The following is a 27,562-nucleotide window of genomic DNA, read 5'->3' as shown; positions in this document are numbered from 1 at the left end:
ATGTGGTTCCATACCAGCTACACTGGGAGGTTTGTGGAGATGGCGAAGTTTAGTGGTGATTCCCAGGAACAGCCCCGGGGCCAAGGTTTCTCGTCAGGTTGGAGCCTCAGCCTCCTTGGGGCTGAAGGAAAGGCTCCAAGTGAGCTGTGCTCCAGGAAGTCTTCCCTGACTTGAGACGTGTTGCAAGTCATTGCTCTGTGCCTCCAACAGGAAGAACCCAGGGCAGGAGCATGAAAGGAGAGAGCAGGCGCAGTAGGCAGAGCGGAGCAGAGATGTTGGGGAGGGACTCAGAGCAGAAGATCAAGGGGTCAGTGCTGACTCAGTGACTTTCAGAATGAGTCACACCGATTGGAGGATGTCGTCCTCTCTCCCTTTTCTTGTCAGGGGTTGGAGGCATGAAGCAGGCAGAGAAGACTGAGGGGAGAGGGGAATATGCAAGTAAATATAATTCATGGCATGAATCGTGAGAATGGCTTTCTATGGCTTTCGAAGCTTCCACATGGTTTATATTTTTGACCTGTTGTTGAGTGAGGTCCATTGGTACAGCAGCAGCAGGGGGAGTGAACTGGGACCCAAACACTTGGTGAGCTGTCTCCGGGGCTTACTTCTCACAGTATTATTCCACAGATAGAAAAATGCTAGCTATTCCTGTTTTCCTAGCAGACAGAATGAATCACGTTGTGGCACTCAGAGCGTGTAACACTTTCTGTTGGCATAGCTTATTTAAAAAAAAAAAACGTGGAAATTCTGTCGCTTTTGAAACACTGACATGATTTCACTGAGCCATCCTGAAGTGAAATGCAGAGGACCTGCCCATCTAGGGAATGAAACCTAGAGATTAAGGGCCGTTGGTGTGCTAAGTGCTACTTTTGGTGGTGTTTGCTGTGTTTTAGATTGCTTTAGATATCTTTTGGCCCAAATATAAGAGAACTATCTTGCGGGGTTTGCGATGACACACCAACGCTTTCTGATGCATTACTGGATATGTTTGAAGCGTCTCGAAGAGGAGGTGCTGGGAGGATTAGAACTCTCTCTCTCATGCTTAACTTTGTGGCAGTCACTTATCCAACTCCCATCCCTTCCTCCCTGCCTCTCCTTGTTGCTTTCCTACCCTCTGTATCTAGCAACACTATCTAGCCATCTTTGCGTCCTCTCTCCCCCAAGTCCCCACCCTGCCCACCATGCCACCTTCCCAACACTTACCCCCTTCCGCCATTATACCACCTGCCGGCGGATGAATCATAACCATTGAGTAACAGCCACAAAGCCCAAGGGTCCCTTCCCAGGAAGCTTTTCTCAGGTGTTAAGTTCTCTTCCTGTGAAGGCACCTTGGTCATTGGTGTGTTGTTTTGTGAGTGACCGTTTAGTTTTAAAGTAGATGTGTGGTGTGTGTTTTGATGGTTTTGGTCTCTGTGGAGATCTGGGTGAGGGACACAGTTAACAGTCAGGATCGCCTTATATTTGGGCCAACTGAGAAGTGAGAGGTAAATACTGCCCTCACACAAGCCTCCGTTTCCAAAAGGCTTTCTTTTGGGTTTTATCCGCGTGTTAACCGGCACTGTGCCGGGGCAGTATTTAACGGCCACTTCCGCTGTAACCTCGCATCTTTGGTTCTGCAGAGATGCGACTGTGGAAAGCTTGGAGCCTTTGATGGGTAGTTACCTGCGAGCTACATTGTTTTATCTAGATTTAAAGTTTTGGATATTGTGTTGAATATGCAATACTCACAAATACTGTTTTCTCCTGGCTCAACTGTATACTTCACCACATCTGTCTGTCTGTCTGTTTGTCTTCCTTTTGAAATGCAAATCCCTGCTCACCGGCCTTCCCCTTCCTCCCCCTCCCACTCCTGCCTTCCTTCTTCCCTCTGCACTTTGCTGTTTTGTGGCCCGGAGGGTGGAGTAGAGCCTCTACGTGCTTGGCAAGTGCTCTACCATGGAGCCTCATCCATAGCCAGAAGGACCAATTAATCATGCCTTTATCCTTAAAATCATCCACCCCCTGTATTCTCATTTTTAACAAAGAAAATTTCTAACATGAATAAGTTAGGAATAATACGGTGGCCAAAAGGGCTGTACCTTGAAAAAGTTTATAACAATAGTCTAAACTTAATTATTTTAAAAGCAGAGCCCCTTTATTTTCCATATTCACACATTGCTCCTTAACCCTCCTCGTTGTAAAACAGCGGATTTAAAGACCTTTGACTGCGGCCCACATTTAAAACCAGAGCAAGCGGCGCTCAGTGCTACTGCCTCTCGGCACCCCTTAAATCCTCATCGGTTTAAACTGTAAAACCTACCGAAGCCACATGCAAGTTCAAGCCTAGACTCAGCTTTCTTGGCATGTACTATTACGATATTATTTGTTCTTGGTTTGAGCTTGTCACTCTTTAAACTCATACATTGACTTCGAACATGGTTTTAACAACTATGGAATCATATTGGATCAAATGTGTACCTGTGCAGACCTTCATGTATTAAGGATTGGCACAGGGAACTACAAGTAAATATCCAACGATGTTCTGTCCATCTGTGCCTCACTTTCCAACCTAAGTTCACACATACAACATACATTCATATATATGTGTATGTATATATATATATGAATATTTATACATTCACATACATCCTCAGACACACATATATTTCAGGTTAACTATCGTCTTTTACAGAAACAAAGGACAGAATACGGTCCAAGATCAGCTGATACCCCTTCTGCCCCATCGCCCCCTCCAACACCAGCACCCGTTCCGGTCCCCCTTCCACCTTCTGCACCAGCACCCGTTCCTGTGCCCAAGGTTCCAGCGAATGTCACCCGTCAGAACAGCAGCTCCAGCGAGAGTGGGGGCAGCATCGCAAGGGACAGCCAGAGATACAAACAACTCCCAGTGGACCGTAAGTTTCCTGCGGGGGGAGGGGGGCATACCCAGTTCCACTGCGTCTGCTCGTAGTAAATATTGTGAGGTAAATAGTAGCCACTTACACTTCATGGATGCTTGCCCAGTGTCTCTACCTCGGAGTTTCTCCGAGAAGCAGGTCGTTTCCTCAGCCCTCTAAGGCCTGACCCCCTGCCTTAGTGATGTTGTGACTGGCGAATGCAGACTTGCTCGAACAGATAGATTAGGATGAACTCCTAAAACATTCCTTCCTACCTACATTCTTCAAGGCTTTAATGAGCCTCTGTGTACTTTAGAGTCTGGAAAGTGAGGGAAACCAAAGCTAATCTGTCTCTTAGAACAAGCGTGAAGAAGATTCAATGAGATAACATGTGAAAAGAAGGGGACTTGGGGGGCACCCACTCTCCCTCTCCCTGAGAAGGTTTTGTTTGTCACAACTGAGGCCCGCTGCCCGCCTTCTCCAGGCGTGTTTGGCAGCACTGTGCACTGTGAGGTACCAGGATGTGAGTAGTGCTAGGCCTGAAGACTTGGATTACTTTTGACCATTGTAAGCAAGTAGTCCACAAACGTCTGCTGCTGTCATTGTCATCCTCCCTTTTCCTCTTGTCCTCTCCGGACCGTTTGCCGTCCTCAGACACATACACAATCGCATTAATTTTACACAGTCGCCCACCAGTGTCAACATCGGATTTTCTTCTAAGTTGGACTTCATAGTCTCACAGATTTCCATGAGAATAGTTTCTATGAGAACCGTCGTAAAGTGAACAAAATTAAAGGCGCTATGACGACATAGGATTCTCTGTTTCGGGGCAGAGCTGTGTGGATGCTCTGAAAGCTAAAGTTAGCCTGAGAGCCTTTGGTGTACCTTGTTCATCGTGGCCCATCTGCTTCCTGTCTAATCATGTCCGTAACGCATTGCAAGTCACTAACTTGCCTGACTGTAACTCACTATAGAAAACTTGGAACGCTAAAACCAAGAGGACACTTCCTATAGCTGAAGTTCTGAGAAAAGTATACAAAAGTTAAGGGGACATGTTGTGTGGGAAACATATCTACCATCCTGCCCCACGGCCACACCCAAGGTCCTGTGCCTTTCTCTCTCTATAAATTGCTCTTACTGTAAATGATCGATCTGTTTCTATTCTCTTCAGTACTACTTATGCTGTGGACTAAGAATGACCCCTGGCTTAGTCTTGCTGTGCAATCTCATCTGTGACACTAGGTACCTGTATTGAACTATCAGCTTCATAGCTGACATCAGAGACCTGAGGCTCGGGTGCTGTAGAAATTTTTAAACTCAACCCCAGAGTTTCTAACCTGCCTTTGACCCTTTAGTTCCCAGATGAAAGACACACACAGCCTTTATATTTACAGTAAGCCTTAAACAGCACAAGATCTGGGCAGATACCTGCTACCCTCCATGCTATTAGAATCTACTTTCCTATCGATAACCTGAGTTACTAATTGCTGATTACTATATTTCATTGGGCTGTTCTTCCAGCCCACAGGACCATGTTTTTATGGCTCAGCCAACCCATGGCAGCTTCTTCCTCCTCCTGCACATTCCTCTCCTCATCGCCTTCCTCCAACCCCAAGCCCAGGAAACCTAAACCCCACCTGTGTCTCTTCAGCCCAGCTATTGGCTGTTGGTATCTCTGTTTACCAATCAGAAACAACTTGCAGCCAAGGTGTGTGTGCAGACCCTCTCCTCGGAGACAACCGGGTCTTGGGGACCCCACACTTAGCATTACAATAGATGGGGCCTTTTCCCCCAGTGGGTTCTAGCTACATGTGCCTTTCATGATCAGTCTCAATAAATGAAAAGTACCAGAGAGAAGTAAATGTATTATAATTGTTATGGAAATAGTGGGTAGATGCAATAAACACAAGCCTATTTCATGCATGAGTTTCTCTCCCGAAGTATAAATGATTCAAATCACCTTTTTATTCATGTTTGACCTCATTAGAAAATTAAAGAGGGGCTGAGTAAGAAATGGCACTTAACAATAAGCCTGGCCTGAATTCAATCCCTGGGATCTACATGGCAAAAGGAGAGAACCAACTCTCTTATTTGTCCTCTGAACACACACACACACACACACACACACACACACACACACACACACACCAGTCAGTCAATGTAAAACATAATAAAAAAACGAAAATTTGGAAAAACAACTAATTCTGTATCAGAAATAACTGTGTGTGAGTGTGAAAGACTGAGCGTTTAAAGGGACGACACATTTTCAAAGATGTCAGAGAAATAGTTTTCAGATGGGAAAGTTCCGTGGATAGATTTCATTTCCCTGGGGAACATTCCCTCTGAGAAATGAGTCTCCTTTTCTCCTTTTTTCCCACAAGTTTACTCATTACTCTGTCTAACACGTCAGCGCAGTGATCTCTGACACTGTGGCGGGCTGTTCCAGGCCTGGGGTCAGAGTTCAGAGGCATCCAGTCCTCTTTGGAGCAGCGCATGGCCTGGAACAGCCTGTTCTTTGTCTCACTTGAAGAAACTCAAGAGCCTTCTGGGGCAAAGGCATAGCTTGAATTCTTGTACAAGTCAACTCTCCTGATGATTGAGACTCATCATTTTCAAGTCAGTTTTTCATATGTGAACAGGCCCCAGGGTCTGCAAAATAGGCCAAGTTAACACATGGGCTTGCTTTCCTTAACGTAAGGTAGCCTCATCATTGCTCATGTAAAATTCCTTTTCAAAATATCCCGGGTGTAGTTTGGCATTGAATAAATTTATTTCTTTGTATAAAATGAATATTTTTCCAATAGCATATTTTTGGAGCATTTTTTTTTCTTTCTGAACAGCAAGGCCAAGATGTCAAATGCCTCTCTGGAAAATTTAGCACGGGGGTGGGGGGTGGGGAGGTGGGGGTGGAGTGTTTGTCATGCACGAGTGAGGATTTGGCTTCAGACCTCCAGTAGCCATGTAAATAACAAGGCATGGCTATGAACTTCACTCAGGCAGAGACAGGCAGATCCTCAGCTCTCTGGCCATCCAGCCATGGCAATAAGGTTCAGGTCCAGTGAGAGACTCTGTCTGAAAATATAACTCAGGGAATGATGGGAGAAGACATCTGACCTTTGACCTACATGGGAATCTACATGTCTACATGAGTATATACACCCTCAAAATCACAAGTTCACATGAGAGAGAGAGAGAGAGAGAGAGAGAGAGAGAGAGAGAGAGAGAGAGAGCACATGCCCTCTGGTCAGAACTGCTACTTGGGGGTGGTTGGAGCCAGACATCAGGTAAGCTATTCAGGTCTGCGGATCACAGATCCAGAAATTGTGATCCCCTCTTGCCGCTTCTGAAGATGCCGATGACCTGATAGTTTGCTTTGCACGTCTACTTCAGTCCTTTGAAATCCAAGCCCTTTGATTTGACTGCAATCCTTTGTAATCAGAACTGTTACTGTAGGGAGAGGTGTGTCTATCCTTAGGAGAGAACTTGAAAATGGAAACCAAAAACAAGGGGCCTTCTAGAAAGAGGTTTCTTTGTAATGCTCCAAACAAGCCTAACTGAGGCCTTGTGGTCCTCTGCAGTGGAGAAGGAAGGTGCTGTGTATTTCACGATGGTGGTGTTTCTCTCTGTCATTTTAAGGCTGACCTGTATGACAGAGCATCAGGTGATTGAAAGCAGCTCCTGGAACCCAGGCACCATTTGTGTTTCTCCATCCACAGTGCCCTTTCCCTTCTTTCTCCCTCCATTTTCTTTCTCTTTCTCTGTCAACTTTAACTCTGTTTTCATTTCTTCAAAAACATTTCCTAGATGAGGAAGGGGCTCTCTCTCCAAGAGGTTATGGCTGCTGGTGGGGAGACAAAGTCATTGTCTTCATGCTGAATTACAGATGCCCCAGGGGTTAGCTTCATGCTTAGCCTCTGTGAGTGGCTCTGAGGAAACCCAGTGGGTCACAAGGCAACACACAAGAGGATGGAAGGCAGGGTGGTTGCACAAGTAGGGAATGGTGGGGGTTAGGATAAGACGGGAAAGGTGAATATGAGCCAAATATCTTATAATATTTAACATTACATAATATATATGTGTGTGTGTGTGTGTGTATGTATATATATATATATATATAGAGAGAGAGAATTGTTGAAGAACGAGTTAACATTTCTTTCATACTCGAAGCCTTAGTACAAATTAGTCTCCAATATCACTAATTGTTTCACAGTTCACTTACTTTCTAAACACCAGACACTTTTCCTGAACGGCATACAAAGCTCCCACAGCTCTCAGGTCACTGCCACTTGTCAAGATAATTAGTTAATTGAATTATGATACCGCTTCTGAGTTCTTGAAAACAGCAACAGATAGCAATGAACCTAAATACGTCCGTGTGTTTTTGATGCATACAGGTATTGTCTCCCTCTATTTTGATTCGTTCGCCATTTTTCTCATGAACGCCACACTCCTTTATAAGCACATGGCTAGGAGTGGAGGATGCTGGGAAAGGTCATGGAAGGTCATTTCAGTGACGTGAATCTGAAACAGGCCTGGTCTGAAAGTCAGACCAGCTAGATGAGCTCATTTCTACTGCTGATTGGCAGACACTTAGACAGATCATTTCTCTTCCTCCTTCATTTCCTGACCTGGTGATAACCTCATGATTGGAACATGGTGGTTATCAAGGTCTCAGATAAATGGTGAGGTACAAGGGCCAGGGTGAGTGGATATCTACCGGGGTGACACTGTCAACGTGATCAGGATGTAGAGGCCAACAGCTGTGTGGATCGGCAATGCTCTGAGGGGAGGAAATGACAATTTTAAACAGAGCTGGAGAAGCTTCAAAAGGAGTCATGTAGGTTTATTAGTGAGGTGAGAGGGATTCCAGGTAAAAGAGGCTGCAATGGCCAATAACTCAGAGGCACCAAGGAAGCAATGCCACATCAGCTAGGGTAAGGAGCTGGAGGAGAGACAGACACTTTCCTCCGAGAGGTAGAGACCAGGCAGGCAGCTCCACCTCTGCAGTGGTTTGGAGCCCAGGAGCTGCAGTATATGAAAGGACCATTGCAGTCAGTCAGTTTGCAGAAGGTGACAGGAGATGGGGTGTGATTGAGAGAGGAAGCGGAGACCTATTGCTGCTTCTGAGCAGGCTGGAGGCAAGCGAGAGAAGGAAGTGGCAGGACTGGCGATATATTTTGAAGTGGAGAACTTAAGGGATTTGTTAGTAGAGTCTGTCCGATATGGATTGAAGGGCTACACTGCTGGGTGGTTCTGAGGTAAATGGAAAGATGAAATTGCCATTAAAGAGCCAAGAAATGGACTGGAGAGATGGCTCAGTGGTTAAGAGCATCCGCTCCTCTCCCAGAGGTCCTGAGTTCAGTTCCCAGAAACCACATGGTGGCTCACAACCATCTGTAATGGGATCCGATGCCCTCATATCCATAAAAATAAGTCTTAAAATAGAGTGAAGAAATGAAAAAGAAAGCCATTGAGCTTGATGAAGTCATGAACTTGATGAGCATTGAGGAGATGTTGAGAGTTTGGACGGGTTATCGTTGAGGTATTTTTCGGACATGTTTGAATATGGACGCTGAATGATGTGTGACAACAAAAACAGTGGATTTCGACTTCAGAGTCAGCCAGGACTGGGGAAGTAATTCAGTGTGACCAGCTTTCGCTTGGCCCAAGATGAGGCACAATGATCGTTCGTGGGGTAAAAGAAGGCCAGGAAGAGGTCCCAGGCCTGCACTCAGGAACACTTCCACATTACTGGGTCATCAAATGAGAAGATTCAGATCTGGATACTGAGAAAGAGAGAGTGGGGAGATAGGAGGCACCCAGACAGCAGAGAGACTGTAGGTCCTTGGGAGGAAGCACTTTAAGGTAGAACCACTTGCCAAGGGCACTGGGCTAAAGGAGGTTGGGAGGAATTGGCTCCTGGAGTGGAGGGTGGTGAAGAGATGGGGACAGAGTCAATGAACTTAAAGGAGAAGAGGAGGGCAGGGTTGGTTAATAGCGCAAACCCGTTCTCCTGGACTGGTGCTTACAAGAGAGCAGAGACGTAGTGAGCCCCGGGAGCAAAATTGGAGATTTAAAAGTGAGAAACATGACTAACATAAGAGTGTCTCTGTGTGTGGATGAGCTGAATCTGGAAGGAGGGAAATCCATAGAAACACAGGTCAACTAGGGGAGAAATTACAGCAAAGGGTTAGACTAGGTCGAGACCTTAGTGTCTAGCACACAGAGAAGGGCTGGTCTTGGGCGTATGGGCTGGGGAGGGGGTGACAGGACATAGCTGCTGTATTGGAGCAATTACTGGCAGGAAGAACCATTGGAGAGACATATAGAGATTATGATTTACTTATTTTTGAGCCAGGGGGGTCCCACGGTGCAGACCACACTGCCACAGAATTCACTGTGTAATTTTGGAGGCTTCTCTTTACCTCCTTCATTTTCTTCCTAAGTTAGGAAGTGAGATCATCATAGCAAAGATGAAAAACAAGTTGGAGGTCCATAGACCAAGCCTTCGATATGAAAGGACCATCTAAGAAGAGAGGAGAATTTATGGTCTTAACTTAGGCACTCTGACATTCAAGGCCAGACAGTCATGGGAGGCTGGCACAGGGACTGTGGAATGTTTCTTGTGTTCCAGCCATCTGCCTACTGCATGCCAACAGCAGATTTCTCCCTTGACCATGGCCACCTGTGAGCACCAGAAGGACATCTAGATTAGTCCCTGGGTGAGATCTCACTGGGTTAAAGCAGTACAGAAAAGATGGCCAGGTCTACAGGCAGCCTTGTGGGGACCCTGACCATACATCAAGCACCAGGCCCTCAGCTGCTGTCCCGTACGTAGCTGAGCAGGTGCAGTCCCAGTCTATGGAGACGCCTGAGCGAAGAGAGGGGCCAGGAAGCTGCTTTAATAATTTATCATGCAGTTTACACCAGGTTGAGGTACAAGTGAGGGGAGATGGCAGGAACTCTAACCCTGGATCCCAAACTTCGCGGGACTCCGGGGATGGTTAGGGACGGGATTCTGGAGGGGGATTTCACATTAGAGGTGTCTGACCGTGAGCGCTCCCTCTCTGCGTCCAGGAAGGAAATCTCAGATGGAGGAGGTGCAGGATGAACTCTTCCAGAGGCTGACCATCGGGCGCAGCGCCGCGCAGAGGAAGTTCCACGTGCCACGGCAGAACGTTCCAGTGATCAATATCACGTATGACTCCTCCCCGGAAGAAGTGAAGACGTGGCTGCAGTCGAAAGGATTCAACCCTGTGTGAGTGTCCGGTGTGGACTGCATGCCCTCTCAGCTGGGTCACTTACGAGCCACCCATGACTCTGAAAACGCTTCAGAGCCCAGGTGACATGCTTTGTCCCGTACTGAGGAAAGGGTGGCTCACCGTTCCAAGGCGAAGACGAGGAAGGTTGAGCTGGGAGACGGGAGTGACTAGTGCTAGTCTGTCTTCTAGCTGGTAGTGTGTGTCCCTCACCAGTCTATTGAACAATTGTTACCAGCTGTGTGGACTGCTGGCGATTTATTCCTTATCATCAGTTATGCGGGGAGGAAGATGGTGGTCTTAGCTGGACCATACCTTGTAGGACACGTAACATACGTCTTCTCGCTGCGGGATAGCATGTGTTAAGGCTGTAAATCAGAAGGATCTTTCCTGCTTTAGTATCTCTGATCTAAAAGTCTGTAGATGTTTTGTATATACTTGGAACCATGAATAAATCATGTTTGAAGAGTCTTAATATAGAAACTCACTCGCTTGTCGTAATTGACAACGAAGCGAGGTTGTTAGCCAGTTGCCACGTTACTAGAAAGCAGTCTGTTGCCATGTTAGGGATAAGAAGCAGAAACCTGAGGGGGTTGATAATTAGAAGCCCAACTGCATCCTGTCAGATGCTCACTGGTCATCCTGCGGGAGAGGAGCCTCTGGACCATGGCCGTGGCCGTCCCTTGGTATTCCTTTGTCTCTGCACCATAGAGCTACTTAAGGATACAGAACACACAGTACCGGCCTCTGCCTATAATCCCAGCACATGGGAGTTGGGGGCGGAGGACCTGCAGTTCAAAGTCAACCTGAGCTACAGAAAGAGTTCTAAACCAGCCTGGGCTGCGTGAAAGCCTGTCTCAGAAATGAAATAAAATGAGCATTCAAAAAAAACATAGGTAGACAGAGAAGATAGATAGATACATAGATGATGACAGATAATAGTAGATGATAGATAAATAGATTATAAATAAATAGATGAGAGATAGGCAAATAGAAGATAGAGATAGATGATAGATAAGTAGATATAGATGATGGTAGATAGATGATAAATAAATAGATTATAGATGATAGACAGACAGACAGAGCTGGAAAGACAGTTTAGTCATTAAAGCTAGGCAGACAAGTAAAGAACGTGAAGAAGGAGAGACAGAAGCAGCCTTTCTCGTGCTGACGTTACCACACTCTGTAATTAATTTCCTTGTGCCCCGATTGCAGGACGGTCAGTAGCCTCGGGGTGTTGAACGGAGCGCAACTCTTTTCTCTCAACAAAGACGAGCTGAGGTCTGTCTGCCCTGAAGGTGCCAGAGTGTTCAGTCAAATCACCGTCCAGAAAGCCGCTCTGGAGGTGAGACTTGTGGGACGGAGGAGCTGGGGTTTGTGCCAGGAGGGGCTGAGGACTGGCCAGTGACGGCCCTGCAGCCAGTGGCCAACTCCCCCTCACTGAGGAGATGAATTAAGCTTGACTCAGCTTTTCCTACTCCGCCACTGAATACCATCAGTAACTATGTTCAAAAGTATTATCTTTCAAGGGCAGCTAGAGCTTTATTACCGAGCATTTAACAAAAGCACAATTTTCTTGTTTTATGACATGAGCTGCTGTAAGAACTTTGCTAATAGACAGTAAATTCATACCTGAGTGAGTAATGGTCTGAAAGGGCAGGGATTATATTTTCTTATTTTTATTTATTTTGGAAATGTCAGTGTAATAAATAAATAAAACTCTAGGTGCAGGGTGCCTGGAGAGATGTCCTACCTGTTAAGAACGTGCCCTGCTTTTATAGAGAACCCACAAAGACCGCACATAACCATCTGTAACTCCAGCTTCAGGAGTTGGGCACTATAGAGTGCCCTCCACAGCAGCTATGTTCATGTACCCACATACATGTAAAACTACATAAAACCCAAGCTGTGGCTGGGCATGACAGTGGCCAATGAGTAATCCAGCACTCAGGAGGGGTAGGCACAGCCTAAGCTACACAGTGGGTTCAAGGACTCTCTGGGTTCCTGAGGTCCCTTCTCTAACAAACCAAAGTCCTGGACGAATTTCCCAAGCTGAGGTCCCCCCCCCACCCCGAATCATCACGAGTATTGAGGAAGGTCATGAAGAATGTGTATCTATGGGCTAGGGAGACAGCTTAGCAGCTAAGGGTATACACTAAGGAGGGCTAGGTCCAGTTCCTGTACCTAGTTAACTATCTAAGCACCCCACAAATGCTTCTAACTACAGCCCTGGGGGAACTGACACCTCTTCCGGGCTCTGAATATGCACAGGCAGACCTATGAGTGAACACGTATATAACATACACACATATACTCATACACTCTCATACAGATACGTTCTCTCACAAACACGCACATAAATAAATGTATAAAATAAATCTTAAAGAAACAACACACAGCTGCAAGAACAATTATTTGGTCACAGTTGTCTGCATAGCTGCTGGAGAGTAGGTGAGCCTCTGTGCGGCTGGAGGTACTCAAGCTATTCTGTTCAAAGTTGGCTCTGTAAGAGTTAATGGTTTTGTTAAATTTATAGCTGGCCTCAAATAAAAGGATATAGAATGCAAGCCGAAGCTGATAGCTAATTATTCCCAGCAGGTATATTGTGTAAATGGAACAGTTAAATAACTCAGGATAAAATAGCCTTGTGTGTATAATCCTGTAGCCATCCTCCATCAAGAGAAATTCCATTACCCTGAGAACTCTTCCCTCCAACGTTGATCTGGAAGGTTTTAAGCTCCAGTCTGACGACTGCTTTTCGTGTGTAGAGTATGAATAAGAATTATGTCTTCCATAAAGTAGTTTTATTACCATTGTATTTCTAATCTTGTTAAGAATATATAAATTACCTCTCAAGGGTATTTTAGAAAATTTTATATCCCTAACTTTCTTCCTTCCGGGAACATCCTGTTCTTATCTTTGCCCGCTCTTCCTGCTTCCTGCTTCTGACTCCTCTGAGGCAAAAAACTGCTATCAGGTTTCTTTGTGCTTCTTGGCCTTGGGTCTGGTTCCTTACTTAGTTTTTGCCACCACAAATTGGTCCCAGAACCTTTAGTGGGCAGAGAGACTAGGAGAGGGTACCCGGGGTTGTTGGAAGAACTGGGGAGCTGGTAAGCTGGCATGGTCAAAGGGTCAGAGTTGTCTGAAGGGGAACGACATGTTCTGAAGACACCCTTTAAGAATCTCTGAGAGGAGAGGAGTCCCTTGGTTGACTGACAGTTCTTGGAAGGTGCGAAAAGATGGCTCGGGTGATAGAGCACTTGATTCATAATCACGAAGACCCAAGTTCAGATCCCGAGCCCCCAGGTACAAAGTTGACATGACTGTGTAAGTCCTGGTCAGGGGGTGCGGAGGCAGGAGGATCCTGGGTCAGCCTGGCTAACAGACCAGCGAGCCTCAGGTTTAGTATGAGCTTCTGTCTCAAAAACTAAGTTGGAGCCACGTGTGGTGGTGCACCCCTCTAATCCTAGTGAAAAGGTAGGGGCAGAGGGATCCCTACGAGTTTCAGGGCAGCCTGGTCCACATAGAGAGTTCCAGGCAAGCCAGGGTCACACAGTGAAACCCTGTCTCAAGCAAAAGGGAAGTAAAATAATAATGTGAAAGGTGTTCGAGAAGAAAGTAGTATTGTCCTCTGACCTCAGGTGCATGTAAGCACTTATGCATACGTGTGTACCCAAACACACATGTGCACACATCTGTAGACACACACACACACACACACACACACACACAGACAGACAGACAGACAGACAGACAGACAGACAGACAGATAGATAGATAGATAGATAGATAGATAGATAGAGATAGATAGATATGCGCGAAGTGTTCTTTGGTAACTGACTCCTTGTACATATACCCTGTTTGAATTGGCAAGTCTAGAACATTCTCCATCGCTGCTCTGTCCTTATGGTAAACTGTCTCAGTCAGTGGACAGTGAAGAACTTGTGTTAAGAGAGTCGATCACCCGATGTGCTGCTGTAGTCTGGAAACTTAACGGGCAGGTAGAGGAAGCTCCTGCTTTCTTGAAGAGTTAGTCAGGGGGTGGGGACACTGGGGTCTATGCCTGAGCCCTTCGGTGACCTACAGCCAGCACACCCAAGCCGGTAACTATGTTGTCTGGTCCACGTTTATCCTTCAGGACAGCAGCGGAAGCTCTGAGTTACAAGAAATCATGCGGAGACGGCAGGAGAAGATCAGCGCTGCGGCCAGCGACTCGGGAGTGGAGTCCTTCGATGAAGGGAGCAGCCACTGATTTCCTTGAACTCCGTTATCCTTGGCACGGCTGTTGGATGGTGTTGGACACTCTTTGTTTTAAGAAGCCTTGAAGGGAATGTCAAATCTATTGTCTTGGTATATGTAATCCATCTCCATAAAAGGAGACCGTATAATGCCTGAGTAAGCAGAGGACTTGCTGCTTCTGCGCCCACTGTTTTGATTAAAACTGAGAAGTGGGCAGGTGAGAGGGCTCAGCAAGTAGAGGTGCTTGCTGCCAAACACAGAGACCTGAGTTCGAGTCCCCCGGGCCTACATGGTAGAAGGCGAGAGCTAGCTTCTGCAAGTTGTCCTTTGACCACCACACATAGATAAATAACAAATGTAATTTAAAAAAAATTTTAAAGAAAGTTTAATTTAAGAAAAAAAAACAACAGAAGTTTTAGACTGTTCTCAGGTTGGGAAATATTTTTTTCCCACTTTCCTAAGGTGTTTCCCCCTTTGCTACGTTAATTATCACAGCCTTGCTTGATGATCTGAGTGGATTTGACAGTGGCAAATGCATTCACTACAACAGGGAAAGACACAGCCAGCGATGAAAACGGTCTCAGCTTTCAGTGACTGGGGTGCCTGTCATCCAGAGAGGAGGCTCAGTTAGACTACCGTCAGCCCACGTGAGGTCTGTCCTCTGACATACCTAACGGGGGCGTATTTATCATTATTTAAAGTTCTTAATGCCAACAGTTTTTAAGAAATGATCACATTTGAATGAACTGTACAGTAGGACACTATACTCTGTCCCCGAGAAACTTTCTTCCCCTCAGCTCTGTTGATTGCGAAATCCTGCATAGATTATGCTTTGATGTAGTTTCTGCTTATTACGTCAACTGTAATTAAACACCAGAAAGCACAAGTTCAAAGTAAGGCATATGCATTCACAATCAGAGTAGCCCACCTTGGTGTTTATTACAGTATTTCGCTTAGCGAAGGCCCCAGTTATAAATATTGACATAAGTAGTCAAAGGATATTGGGCCATTGTATGTGTTTTACCTGTGTATCAGGGACACTTAATTTACGTGTACTCTAGCCCCACGGAAGAGTCTACATGGAGAGAAAGCACATCGCTAACCTTCAACAAATGTTATTTTTGGAAACACAGGTTTTTGTCATTAAACATAATGTTATTTCACATATACAAAGGAGATGTTATGTAAGAATGTTGTATATTTTAACATAAATCCATTTAGAGAGATTATCTAGATTCATTAATTTTTCATAGTGCCTTTTTCACATGAGTCAGCTGGAGAGAGCCTGCAATAAACAGTATTTGCTGTGTATTAATAAATAGCTCCTATCTCGTCAACACGGGAACGTGTGCTTTGTAGGCTGAGCGTTTGGGGTGGGCGGGATGAAGGACGTCCCCTTAGAAAGGAGGCTCCAGGGTGTGTCTGTGCTGACAGTGGCCTAGGATACTGCCCCGTGTTCCCCTGCTTTCTGCCTCGCTTGGTTTCTCATCCCTGCCTTCTACCATCAATTCGGAGTTGGAAACCAGAGTGGCAGCTCACACAGGCTGCATTTGTTATTGATAAACGCTCCAAACTGAATACGTTTCTGGAGATCTGCAGTAACCGCCAGCAACTTCCCGGGGCCATGTTTCCAGACGTCGACGAAGGGCACGGCAGCCTTTCCTTTCGACTTCTGTCTTCCCATCATCCTTAGCACATGTAAGACGAGAAAGAATGATGCCTTGTGTTCTGTGAACCCCTCATTGAAAAAAAAAGGCTCTGAAAGGCAAAATAAAATTCAAATATTAAGAGCACCTGGTTGAAAAGTAGCATATGCAACAGAGAAAGAATCGGTGTAATTTATAGCTCTATGTTATGATACAGAGGGGGCGTGGTTTATATCTGTGTATACGAAGGGAGTGCATCAGACATGCAGTAATGACAGGACTCAGGAGTTTGGGAATGCAGGACGCTGAGGCGTGGTGAGATTTAGAAGGCTGAGGCAGAGTCCTGTCTGAGCCGCTGTCCAGATGTTTGGGGCAGAGTCCTGTCAGAGATGTCCAGATGTCTGAGGAGTTTGGCCACTGGGCAGTTTGAAGAGAGAGCCCACAGAGCTGGTTGAACTTCTGAGAAAGCAGCATAGTCCTGGTGATGATCTGTTTCCAGAAACAGATGAAGTCATGAATCAAAGCGAAGGTTCAAAGAGTCCATGGGGTAGGAGAGTGCTCCTGCTTCTAGGAGGTCGGGAAAGGATTGAAGTCTTGCACCTGCTGCCGCCGCTGCTGCTGCTGCTGGTGGTGGTTTTGGTCATTTGGAACTTGCAGAGTAGAGACACAATGTCCTGATCATGGTGACGAGAAAGAGAGGTAAAACAAGGTAAGGTCATTGTCACCTCCCCATCTATGAAACTTGCGTGTCCTTGGAGAGAGCCTGTCCGATCAACACATGGTAAATCCCCGAACCCCAAAGCTGAGAACAAAGGAGTGGATCGAAAGGCTGTCCAGTCCCAGCATCCGCCTACTTGGACTCGTGGCTCTCCTCTCTGTGTGCATTTGAAATTATGTACAAATGAAAAGTTTGTGTGTCTTTCCTTACACACCGTGATCATCCTTCCCTGTTACCTGAAAATATGTAAGGCCGGTGAATGTTCCTTAGGAATTTTTAATTAAAGTGGGAAAGGGAGAGCCCCGAAACCCCGCAGGTGGGATAATAGGCAGACCCCACACCTGAGGAGAGGGACCGAAGGGTGGAGTTGTATTTATCTGTGCTTGAGGAGTGCATCGAGCATGTACGGTGTTGGGATCCGGACTGGTGAGGAGCAGGACTGTAAGGTGTAAGACACCTGTCTTGGAGAGAATGCCTCGAAGAGGGGCTTCTGCTAGAGGCAGGGAACACTGAGGATGTTGGTTCTGAAAATGTAGAGGTGGAAACTGGAGTCACCTACCACAACTGGAATCAACTGTCAGGGCTGCACTGGAGATCTGTCTGCCGGTTTGCAGCCACCTGATTTTGGTATACATCATGTGGTAGTCTTGTTATTCACTGACGTGCTTGGAATTGTGAGGCTGCAGTCATTATATCTGGGGAGATGTGAACAATTGTTGCCCCTTTCCCCGTCCCCATTGTCTCCCTCCTTGGATGTGTGCAGTTTCATGTGTGTTGGGCCATTTGAAGTTTCCCCATGCTCCTTGCTGGTCTGTTAAGTTGTAATTCTGTGTTTCCCATGTGTTTTATGTCAGGTAGTTTCTGTCATGCACTCTTGGTACGCACTCCTTCCCTGACGTGACTTCTAATCCTGCTTTTATCCACTTCCACAGTAATTTCCCATGTGTGAATCACAGTGGTTATCTTTAAACGTCCAAGTTCGATTGGCATCTTCTGTGTCTCTGCTGAACGTGCTCAAAAGTCTTCAACTTTTCCACCCTTAAGAAATACAGTTAAGGTGGACGTCTATAGAGAAGATTTGGGGGATGTGGTAATAGAGAAAGCAGCAGTACTTGGCACCTGACCAGAAAACAATTGCATCTGCTCATAAGTGATCAGGGAGAGCCTTGGAGGCTTGCAACGTCACATGATGACTTAGATGGAAAATATAAAATGAGGAAATACCAACAAAATCCAGAGGATGTTCTCGGAAAGGAGTCAGTAAAATGGACAGACTCCCAAGGATCTTCTAAGACAAATGTATGAAGGAAGAAATCTGCAAAGATTAAATAGTAAGGAGTTTAGATTCAGAGTTAAAAGTGCCCCCCCCAAAGAAATTCCTTTAAAATGTTGGCTCCGCTGGTATATTTTATTGAATATTTGAAAGACAGATACAAATCCCACAACTCTTCAAAGATCTTGAAGAGGGAAGATTGGTTGGTTCGTTCTATGAGGCTGGCACTGTCCTCACACCAGAGTTAGCCAGAGACACTACAAGGGAAAAAGAATTCCTTATGAATGTTGTTGGAAAACTCTATTTTAGAGAAATATTTCGTTCATGAGTATGCATCCCTTTGTGTTTTCGTCCTGAGACAAGCTCTCAGCCAAGCTTCCCAGGCTAGCCACGAACTCCCTATGTTGTTCCAATAGACGTTGACCCTGTGAGCTGCTAGCCTCAGACTCCAGTTTGCTGTCCCTCCAGGCCTAGCTCAGGTATCATTTCCCCTGTGTAAGTGTATGCAGGCCCTGATGAGCTCCTCAGCTGTGCTCGCTATTGGTGGTAGCCAGAGAAGGCTTGTCTTCCACAGACCCTAGGACTCGGTCGTAGTGTCTCCCCTCTGCCCCCCATTCTTTTCCCTCTGTCTCGATTCCCCTGTTCACTCTCTTTTTCATTCTTAGAGTCTAGTTGCATATCACTGCCTCCTCAGAGTTGAGGGCAGGAGACAAGCTACACCTCAAGACTCTGTCATGGGATGTCTTTGTCATCAGGGAGAGGGGTATGCTCAGCCAAGGAAGAGCAGCTTCCGATACTGAGAGGTTGACGTGTGTCTCAGCCTCTTTGTGAAAAGGCTACTAAAATCTGATAAACAGTTACCAAGTACTACACAACTAGAGAATTACTAAGAACTGTACACTGCTTAGTTGGAAGATGCCGTGGCCACCAGTTGCACCGAGCGAGTTTGGATCTGGAGCCTGGACTACTGGATATATTGAGATGCTTTACAAGTCTTGTGTGCTCCTATCCACCCAACAACAGAGTTGTCAACTTGCGCTGAGACTTTCGAAGAGCAAAGATGCATCCTGAAGAGATCAGGGCATAGACTAGAGCCTTAAACTGCTGCTGTAAGAAGGTGAACCACTGGTCCAGAACTCCCACCAGGCCCAGAGGACCTAGCCCTAGGCTTAAGGGCCCCTTGCTTCATATGTAGTTCTAGGCAATGGGACCAATTGTGATGCTTTCTGGGCTGGCTGGATAGCAAAACCCTGAAACCATATTTTCTCTTATACATGGGTATATAAGTTACTATAGATAGATGATAGATAGACAGATAGATGATAGATAGATAGATAGATAATAGATAGATAATAGATAGATGATAGATGATAGATAGATGATAGATGGATGGATAGGTGTTGGCGCATGCGTGCACATGCCCAAAATGCAGTTACCACTGTGTCTATTACTATTATCTCAAAAATGAACTAGAGGGTCTATAAACATTAAAACAAAAAACCCAAGACACATCTCATTCTTTCTCTCTCTTTCTCCCCTCCCTCTCTTCCTTCTCCCTTCCCCCTTCACCTCTGCCTTCACCTCTCTCTCTCTCTCTCTCTCTCTCTCTCTCTCTCTCTCTCTCTCACACACACACACACACACACACACACACACACATTGAAAACTCAAGGGTCTTTGAGTTTTTCACCCTTCACTGTTCCTCGCTCTGAGCTGGTATCGCAAACTAAGCACTTCTGTCCTGCCAGTTGTTCTTACTAAACAAGTTATGAACTGAATTTTGCTGAGTATTTTAACACATACTCCCACTTTATAAATGAGCAAATTAAAACTCCAGTAAGCTAAATAGCTTTTTCTTAAAGTACCCAGTAACAAGAACAACTAAATTTGGACTTAGTCCCTTGCCTATTTAACTGCAGATTTTTTGTTTGAAGTCAAGGTCAGTATATAAAAAGGTGTTCGAAAAGGATGTGTCCTTTCTCTTGGGAAAGAATTTTGGTATGTAGCCTTGGGACCCGTGCCCTGCCTGACCTTGAACTCATGACAGTCCTCCTGACCCAGCCTCACAAGTACTGGGGTTGGAAGCAAGCACCACCATACTAACTGAACATATCCTATCAAATGGCATTTCATATCCTAACCTGAAACCTATGTCTCTGTTGGATGCTGTAGGGAGAAGGCTTGGAGCCTCATTTAAAAATCTGCGGCTTCTTTCTCTCCTCACCAAGTCCTCACAGTTGAACTTACAAGTAGGTTTTGTTCATTGTTTCATGAAATAGTAACTATTTTTTGCCACTGATGCAACAAAATACCAGTCAAAAACAACTTGGTTGGGAGGAGACCTTCGGCCATAGGTTCACACATTTGAACACTTGCTCCCAGTGGGTAGGGATTATGGACATGGCCTTGCTGTAGGAAGTGCATCACGGGGAGGGGGTGCTTTGAGAGTTTAGAGCAACCCCTCCCTCCCATTCCCTCTCTCTTTCTTGTTTGTGGTTAAAGATGTAATTTCTAGGTTCCTCTTCCCACCACCTGCTGCCTTGCTTCCTCTGCTGTTATGAACTTCCTAAAATAACTATCTTCTTTAGTTGCTTTGGTCATAGTATTTTATTAAAGCAACAGAAAAGTTAACTATTTACAAGGGAAGAGAGGACAGGTTTTGGTTGGGCTTTCACTTTGAAGAGATAAAAATCCTTCCTGGTGGGAGGACATGTAGGCAGCTGGTAACATTGTGTCCCCAGTGAGAAAACAGACGAATGCAGGTGTTCACTCCCCCCCCCCTTTTTTCCTTTGTATTAGTCCAGGATTCTGGCTCACGAGAGGATGCCATCAACTTTCACAGTGGCTCCTCTCTCTAACACCCTGAAAGACACACCCAGAGCTGTGTCTCCTAGGTGACTCTAACTCTGATCAGATTGATGATGATGGTTAATGATCACATTAAGCATGGGTGAGACCAGGAAAGCCAGTGCTGAGTCTTAGTCATCTTTTTATCTCCTCAGAGAATGGCAGCTGGCGGATGATCCTCCTTCTTTAAAGTATACATGATATAACGCGCCAGCAACCAGGGCCAACCTTAGCTAATCCGTTCAGTCTTCCCTATGACAGGACAGAAGTGGAACAGAAATGCATTTGCTGTGAGAGCCTCTGAGAGGCTGTTAATCCAGTAAACATGGTTTGAGGGTCCTGCTCAGCTCCTGGAGGCGGGTGGGGAAAGGGTTTATTAAGCTTGTATGAATGGAGGGAACAGAGCTATCTGACCTCAGGCTCTGGCACTTGCTCTGGGTATGTCCTGGTTCATAAAGTTCAGCCTGTGCAAAGTGAGAAGTTGAAGCTTATTAATAATCTAGTGCCCTGCAGTCAGTACATGAGAGCAGAGTATATATACATCAGGGAAACAGCGTGAGGACGTTTACTGCCTCATCTTCGAGAGCAATCTCCCTTTGGGCAGGATTCAGATATTTAGATAACTCATTAATCTTGCAGCCATAAAAAATAAAGCAAGGGGAAATGACTGTTGTTTTATGCTTGGACGGTGGAACAATGGATTTAAATCTCCTTGTTGGGTCCAACTTCTTGTCGAGTTTGTTCAACTGAGCTCAAATTTAGGAGGTATTGCACAGACAAGACCTTCGTCTTCTGGGGTTCTCCACACCAAACCCAGCAGAGCTTAACCCGGGGGAAGCAGATCTGACAGATGAGAATGCTCACAGTAAATGTGCCTACGAGGAACTGAATACAGCAGGCAGGCATGTGGGGGGCAGGGAGGGGGCACCTTCACCATGCAGATGTCATGCCGGAAGAAGAAGTCTCAGTGTGCCCAGGGAATAGTCACAGATTTGGAGAATCGTGTAGAACGAGGTTAGTCCTGTCAGGCTCTTGCCTGATGCTCTCTGCAATCAAGTCTGTGTTCTACCACGACCCCTGGAAGGAGACATATGTGAGAGGACACTTGGGCTCTGAGACAGCAGGTGACTCTGCGGACCAGGCTGTTCAGGCAGCCCTGCATCCCCAAACTGCCAGGCACCAGGCGCCGTGCCAAAGGCTTTCCATTTAATCCTCTACACAGGGCAGTGGAGGAAGCCTTTAGTGTTCCTGTTGCCAAACAAGGAAAGTGGTTCATAGAAGGATTATGTGGTGTTCACAAATGGGGCCTGCTTACCCCAAGCCTCTGCTCTTAACTCGACCTAGGCATGTTTGCACAGTAGGCTCGCACAGATCGGCTTCCTCCTCTCAGAAGCAGGCAGTTTGGTTGGCTGGTTAGCTTTGATTCATGCATTTATTGTTTTGAGACAAGGCCTCACTCAGGGAGCTCAGACTGGCCTTGAACATGCTGTACACGTCTGACCCTCCTGCTCCTACTTCCTGAGTGCTAGGATTACAGGCGCATGTCAGCACATCCAGATTCTGTGGTGCTCGGGATTAAAACCAGGGCTTCATACATACGAAGGTAGTAAGTGCTTTGCAACTCAATTAAATCCTCAGCCAGCAGTGAGCTTTTGAAAAGAATGTTGGTGTTGGCATGGTGAATCCACACAAGTTGTTTTCACAACTACAGTGTAAAAGTCAGGCCCTGGCTCTCTTTGTGGAAAACCTCTCCCACATGGGTTGCTTGGACTGGACACACTGAACGCACGTCAGACAGTTTGTGCCAGGAGAGAGTTGAAGTTCAAAGCCAAACCCAGGTAAACACATGTCTATAATCTATATTCCAAAGCCAATGACCATGAGGGATGTTGCCCCGGAGAAACAGAGCCCATCTAGTCCAGGTTTTGGGTGTCGTTTCTTTCTTCGTTTGTTTTTAAACCAATCTATTAAAGAAGTTCTGGGTGGCTGTTGGAGACCGTGGGATGTTAGCATAAGTTAAAATCATGTGACTAATATATCCTAAATTAATCCAGGAATTGTTTTTAGACACATACGATGCTTTAAAAGCTCTGTGTGGTAGACTGAACACCTCACATCCCAAGTTCATACACTGAACTCCATTCACAATGTTATATTTAGGAGTTGGGAACTTGGGAAGTAATTATGTCATGAGAGCCCCTATTTCTGGGATTATTGCCTCTATAAACCCACCCCAGCTCTCGTGTTCTATGTCACATAAAGGGAAAGCAAGAAGTCAGTGACCGGTGCTCATAAGAGCTGGCCAGATGTCCGGCCAGCAGTCTGTGAGAAATGGAGCCCTGAGGTTTGTTACCTCCTCAGTCCAGACTACCTTGTTACAGAACCCTGGGCTGACTATGATGTGATGAGCAGTGTTCTATTACCTGACATCTCACACACTGTACAACAGAATCACTGTATCTGCAGTGTTCTGTAGTGCTACACTGATGGCCACTCACACGCTGCTTCCTGGGCTTTCTGGTTAAAGACCATTGTTATAATATGACTGGGGAGATCAAGGAGCCCTCCTAAGACCACTAATTTTTTGTCTCTTAACGATATGGTTTTTATTTCTATTTTTCATTTAGGATATCTTTAAATTTTTCATACATCGTGCTTTAATCATATTCCACTCCCCCCCCCAACTCCTCACATCCACCAACTTTGGGTCCTCTTTTGTAAATTTATTCTTAATTTTGTGCCTGTGTGTGTGTGTGGGTACGTGCACACGAGTGCAGTACCAGCAGTGGCCAGAAGAGGGCATCAGATGCCCTGAGTTGGAGTGATAGGTTGTTTTGTGAGCTCCATGATATGGGTGCTAAAAAACGGAACTGAAGTCCTCTGGAAGAGCATCTAATAGCCTGACCTGGTGAGCCGTCTTACCACTCCATGCTTGGCACCACATCTGGGACAACAGGTACAACTTCTACTTTTGACAGCACTTAGGGCTTTCTGGGTGTGCTTAGAACTGAAGAATGGTTTTGTGTCCTTTGGCTTTGAGCTCCTATCTGAGGCTTCCCTTACCACGGAAGGTGCAGCACAGCCTGCCGGGCTGCTACCTGACATGTCAAAAGCTGACAGCTTCCTCTGTGTTGGGGCTTGCACTGATGTGGAACCAATGTGACGTATGGTTACCCCGGAATCTAAGCCCAAGACAGCAACAGCCTTATGTGTATTCTCCTGGCTCTCCTGAGAGTCTGGACTTTGTGAGAAGAGTTGGAAAGCAATGACAGCAGCCCACAAGCTGAGGCGATGTAGCCTGGAGGAACGCGACTTCTAAGAGAAATGTCTATCTCTATAATAAAGTTTATGTTATCTGTGGCCTTCCCCTCCCCCTCCATCGTTGGTTTGCGTCCCGGCTTAACTTGATACGGCTGTTTCACCTTGAATCCTTCTTTTGAGGATTTTGCCAGATGTTACATATCATCCTTGTCCTGAAAAAGATATTCCATCAGCTGATGTCACGCACATGAAGGGCAGTTTGAGTGCTGGGTGTGATACTAGTCTCTCGACGACCACACGTACGGTTGGAAACACCTCACTGATGAGCGATAGGCAGGCAGGCATCCTGTGTCCCTGTTGTGACTCAGAGATACAGGCTTCTTCCCATTGGTCAGAAGCCAGTCGTGTGGCCCCAACTGAGCCCCAAATGGGCCATTTGGTACCCGCAGTGAAGTGCATCAGGTGCTAACAGAGAGTCTCGTGATCCAGAACCATCTGAGGAAACCTGAGGAGATGTATTCATGCTAGACTAACGAAAGGTTCGGAGGCAGGGTAGACCTGGCTACTCACTTGGGCCTCTATGTCTAGCGTGCTGTGGATAGTATCTGGATGTTTGCTGAACACAGAGGTGACATGTATCATGTGGTGACTGACCGTGATCCTGCACTCTTTAAGACTTGGATGTGTGAGTGTGGATTTTTATTTTTCTGACTTTTCTAGGAACGAAGCAAACCCACTTCTCCACTGGGACCCACACTGTGCGCATTTCTACCCTGTCAATAGTAGCACAGGAGTCCCCTATGCCACCACCCCTTCCTGCCCCCTTCCCTGGTACAATGTACACACCTCACAGCAGCGGCCTTGCAGCGTCTGTCTTCTGAGCTGCAGCCCTTTCCACGGTACCCAGCAGGAGACTGGCCATGAGTAAGTGCTGTGGTGGTTTGAATGAGGAAGGTCTCTCAAAGGCTCATGTATTTAAAATTTTGTCCCCAGCTACTGGTGCTGTTTGGGGGTGTTAGAGGGCCTTTGGGAGGTGGGACCTGCTGGAGGAAGCTCATCGCTGGGGGCGGGCTTTGAGGCTTTACAGCCTACCTCACTTCCTGTTCTCTCTTTCTGCTTCCTGTGTAGGGATGAAGTATCATCATTTGCTTCCTAACTGCCTTGCCTGCTATGCTGGACTCTGTCCCTTTGGAAAGTTGAGCTAAAATGCATACCCTTTTCTTCCAGTTACGACGAGACAGACTTTGCTACACGAACCCTGGCTCAAAATACAACAGGGACTCCAAGGGATAAGCAGGAAGAACTAGGGAGACAGAGGGGCTGAGAAGCACACAGGGATGTGTGCAGAGTGTGGAACGGGGATGGTCAGTCCCTCACACAATGACTCAGGCCTTAGTTGGGAGCAGCCATCACACCAGACATGGAGCTAGAGCGGAGCACACGTCACTGAGTCAGACAAACGGGCCCTTGCTCCCAGGGATGGCACAGTCCAGCAGGGAGGTTCTGGCATCACACCGCAGCCAGAGAGAGAGAGAAGCTAGAGCGAATAGCCATCTTCTTTCCCATGGAAAGCTTGTCCTCATACCATTCTCTGGAGATGACACTGGAGATTCTAAAACACCAGTTAGAGTTTCTCAGTGACCAGTGCGAGTGGGAAGCAGAATGAAGTGGTGGGAAAATGGCTTTAAGGCTGGACAGAGCCAGGTCGAAATCTTAGGTTTGTCTCCTTATGATTCAGGATATGTGGGGCAAGTGGACCGTGCCACCAAACAGAAGAACTGGCGAGGTTGAGTGACCCCAACCACCATGAACCTCCTAACTGAGAACAGGAAGAGTGCGGGCCCACTCTCTGCCTAGCTCTTCCTGCTCTGGAACACATAACACAACACCCCCCTGAGAGGACCATGTTAGTCAGTCACAGGGGTGGGGGGGTGCTACCTGAAGTCCTTCCCCATGCAAACAGAGCATCACTAGTATATCAAACCAAGCCAATGGGAAGCATCTACCCCTGGATCCCACCCTACTCCTCGATGTTTATAAAGTCCCATCCACATAGAATAAAGCAAACAGGTTATTTCACTGAGAATCGTCTGAGAGTAGCTGTTTTACTGAGCTGTAACACTTTGGGGAAGAGTTCTCTCTCCCAGAGAATTCATCGCTGGACCTTGGACCTACATGGCAGGCTGGGCTCCTGCCCCTGCCACCCCTGTGGCTGCGGCTCTCTGCCGTTGCTGCCCATGGTCACCTGCTGCTGCCCACCACTGTTGCCACTCCTGCTGCTCGCATTAGTGCTGCCACTGTACTGGAGGAGACCTGGAACCCTGGCTACCTGCCCTGTGTGGGCTTCCCTTCTGAGAACTGTAACACTTTGGCTGTTCCCAGCAGGACCAGGGCCCTCTGAACCTGATACAACAAGTACCCCCAACTTCAGCATGCGGAAAGGGGACATTCTAGCTCCATAACGCTATTTTGAAGTTAATAAACTGTGATACAAGGCCCTAGTGTGTGAGAAAGAAACTGTTGTTGTCCTGAGGGACAGGCGTAAATCTGTCCTGCCTGAGAAGATCCTGCCCTGTATTCAAAGCATCTGCGTGAAGCCACACCTACCCTGCACCTCCCCAGTTACCAGGTAAGGGCTGAGATTTAGACAGAAGAGAACGTTGGAGGAACATTGACACATGTTTACTCAGTCCTCCAGGTTCGAAATTGAAGTTTTAAATCCAGTTTTACGGTCTGGCGATTGGTTCACTGCACTTAAGGTGGCATTTAACATAAGCAGTCACAAAATCTTTTACTGATTGAACTAGGACATGGGACACCGGACTAAAGATGAGTGTCAGGCTTAGCTCTGAGAATTGGCTTACAAGAGACTCTGACAGCCTATCTTGAGACGAGCCCCTCGCCAACTCTACAAAGTTTCTCCTCTTCTACGCGGCCAGCAGTCAGAAATATCGTGGCTGGGATTTCCTTCCTTAGACATCCAAATGAAATGCTGAAAACCAGGCGTGAGTGTCTGCAATTCTCCGTGTAATGTTTTGGTGTTTTATAACCCATTCGGCCAAAGTGCGTATCATATTTGGTCCTGGGCATGGTTCCTGACGCTGTGCCCTGTGCCAAGCACCAGGCCGAAGCTCTGTGAGCTGGGAGACGGGCCAGCTATTTGAAGCACATTGCATCAGACATTCCCCAGGGTGCAAAGGAAGGCCTCCTTGCTAGAAAGCAGGGGGAATTCTGCCCTCAGAGATCGGGCTCAGTAATTTTAACTCTTTGGCAAAAGGCCAGTCCTCTAGCTAGCAGGTATCATGTGGCCTGTCTGAAAGGTAGACACAGGGCCCTCCAGCTCTGGCACTTCCTGTGGACGCTACAGCCTACCCCAGAAGACATTTTGCCCTCGGAGGGACCACTTTAAGGATGGAGTGGCATTATACAATCTGACATTAAAA

General features: G+C 46.5%; 1 protein-coding gene across 9 annotated transcripts in view; it reads left to right on the top strand.

Annotated features, from left to right (window-relative positions):
* Nucleotides 1–16,162, top strand: part of Eps8 (EGFR pathway substrate 8, signaling adaptor) — a 173,283-nt gene extending 157,121 nt beyond the window's left edge. For 8 of the 9 annotated variants that reach the window (XM_087657770.1, XM_087657762.1, XM_087657764.1 and 5 more), the window contains 4 exons: nucleotides 2,672–2,894; nucleotides 9,954–10,134; nucleotides 11,351–11,480; nucleotides 14,274–15,711. In XM_087657770.1, coding sequence (XP_087513896.1) covers nucleotides 2,672–2,894; nucleotides 9,954–10,134; nucleotides 11,351–11,480; nucleotides 14,274–14,387 — 648 coding nt within the window. In that variant the 3' untranslated portion in view covers nucleotides 14,388–15,711. 9 annotated transcript variants of the gene reach the window in all.
* The last annotated feature ends 11,400 nt before the right edge of the window (nucleotides 16,163–27,562 follow it).

Source organism: Rattus norvegicus, chromosome 4 (genome assembly GCF_021556685.1).
Source record: "Rattus norvegicus strain SHRSP/BbbUtx chromosome 4, alternate assembly SHRSP_T2T, whole genome shotgun sequence".
NCBI lineage: Eukaryota > Metazoa > Chordata > Mammalia > Rodentia > Muridae > Rattus > Rattus norvegicus.
Note: the sequence above shows the minus strand (reverse complement) of the source record. Positions and strands in the feature narration are given on the sequence as shown.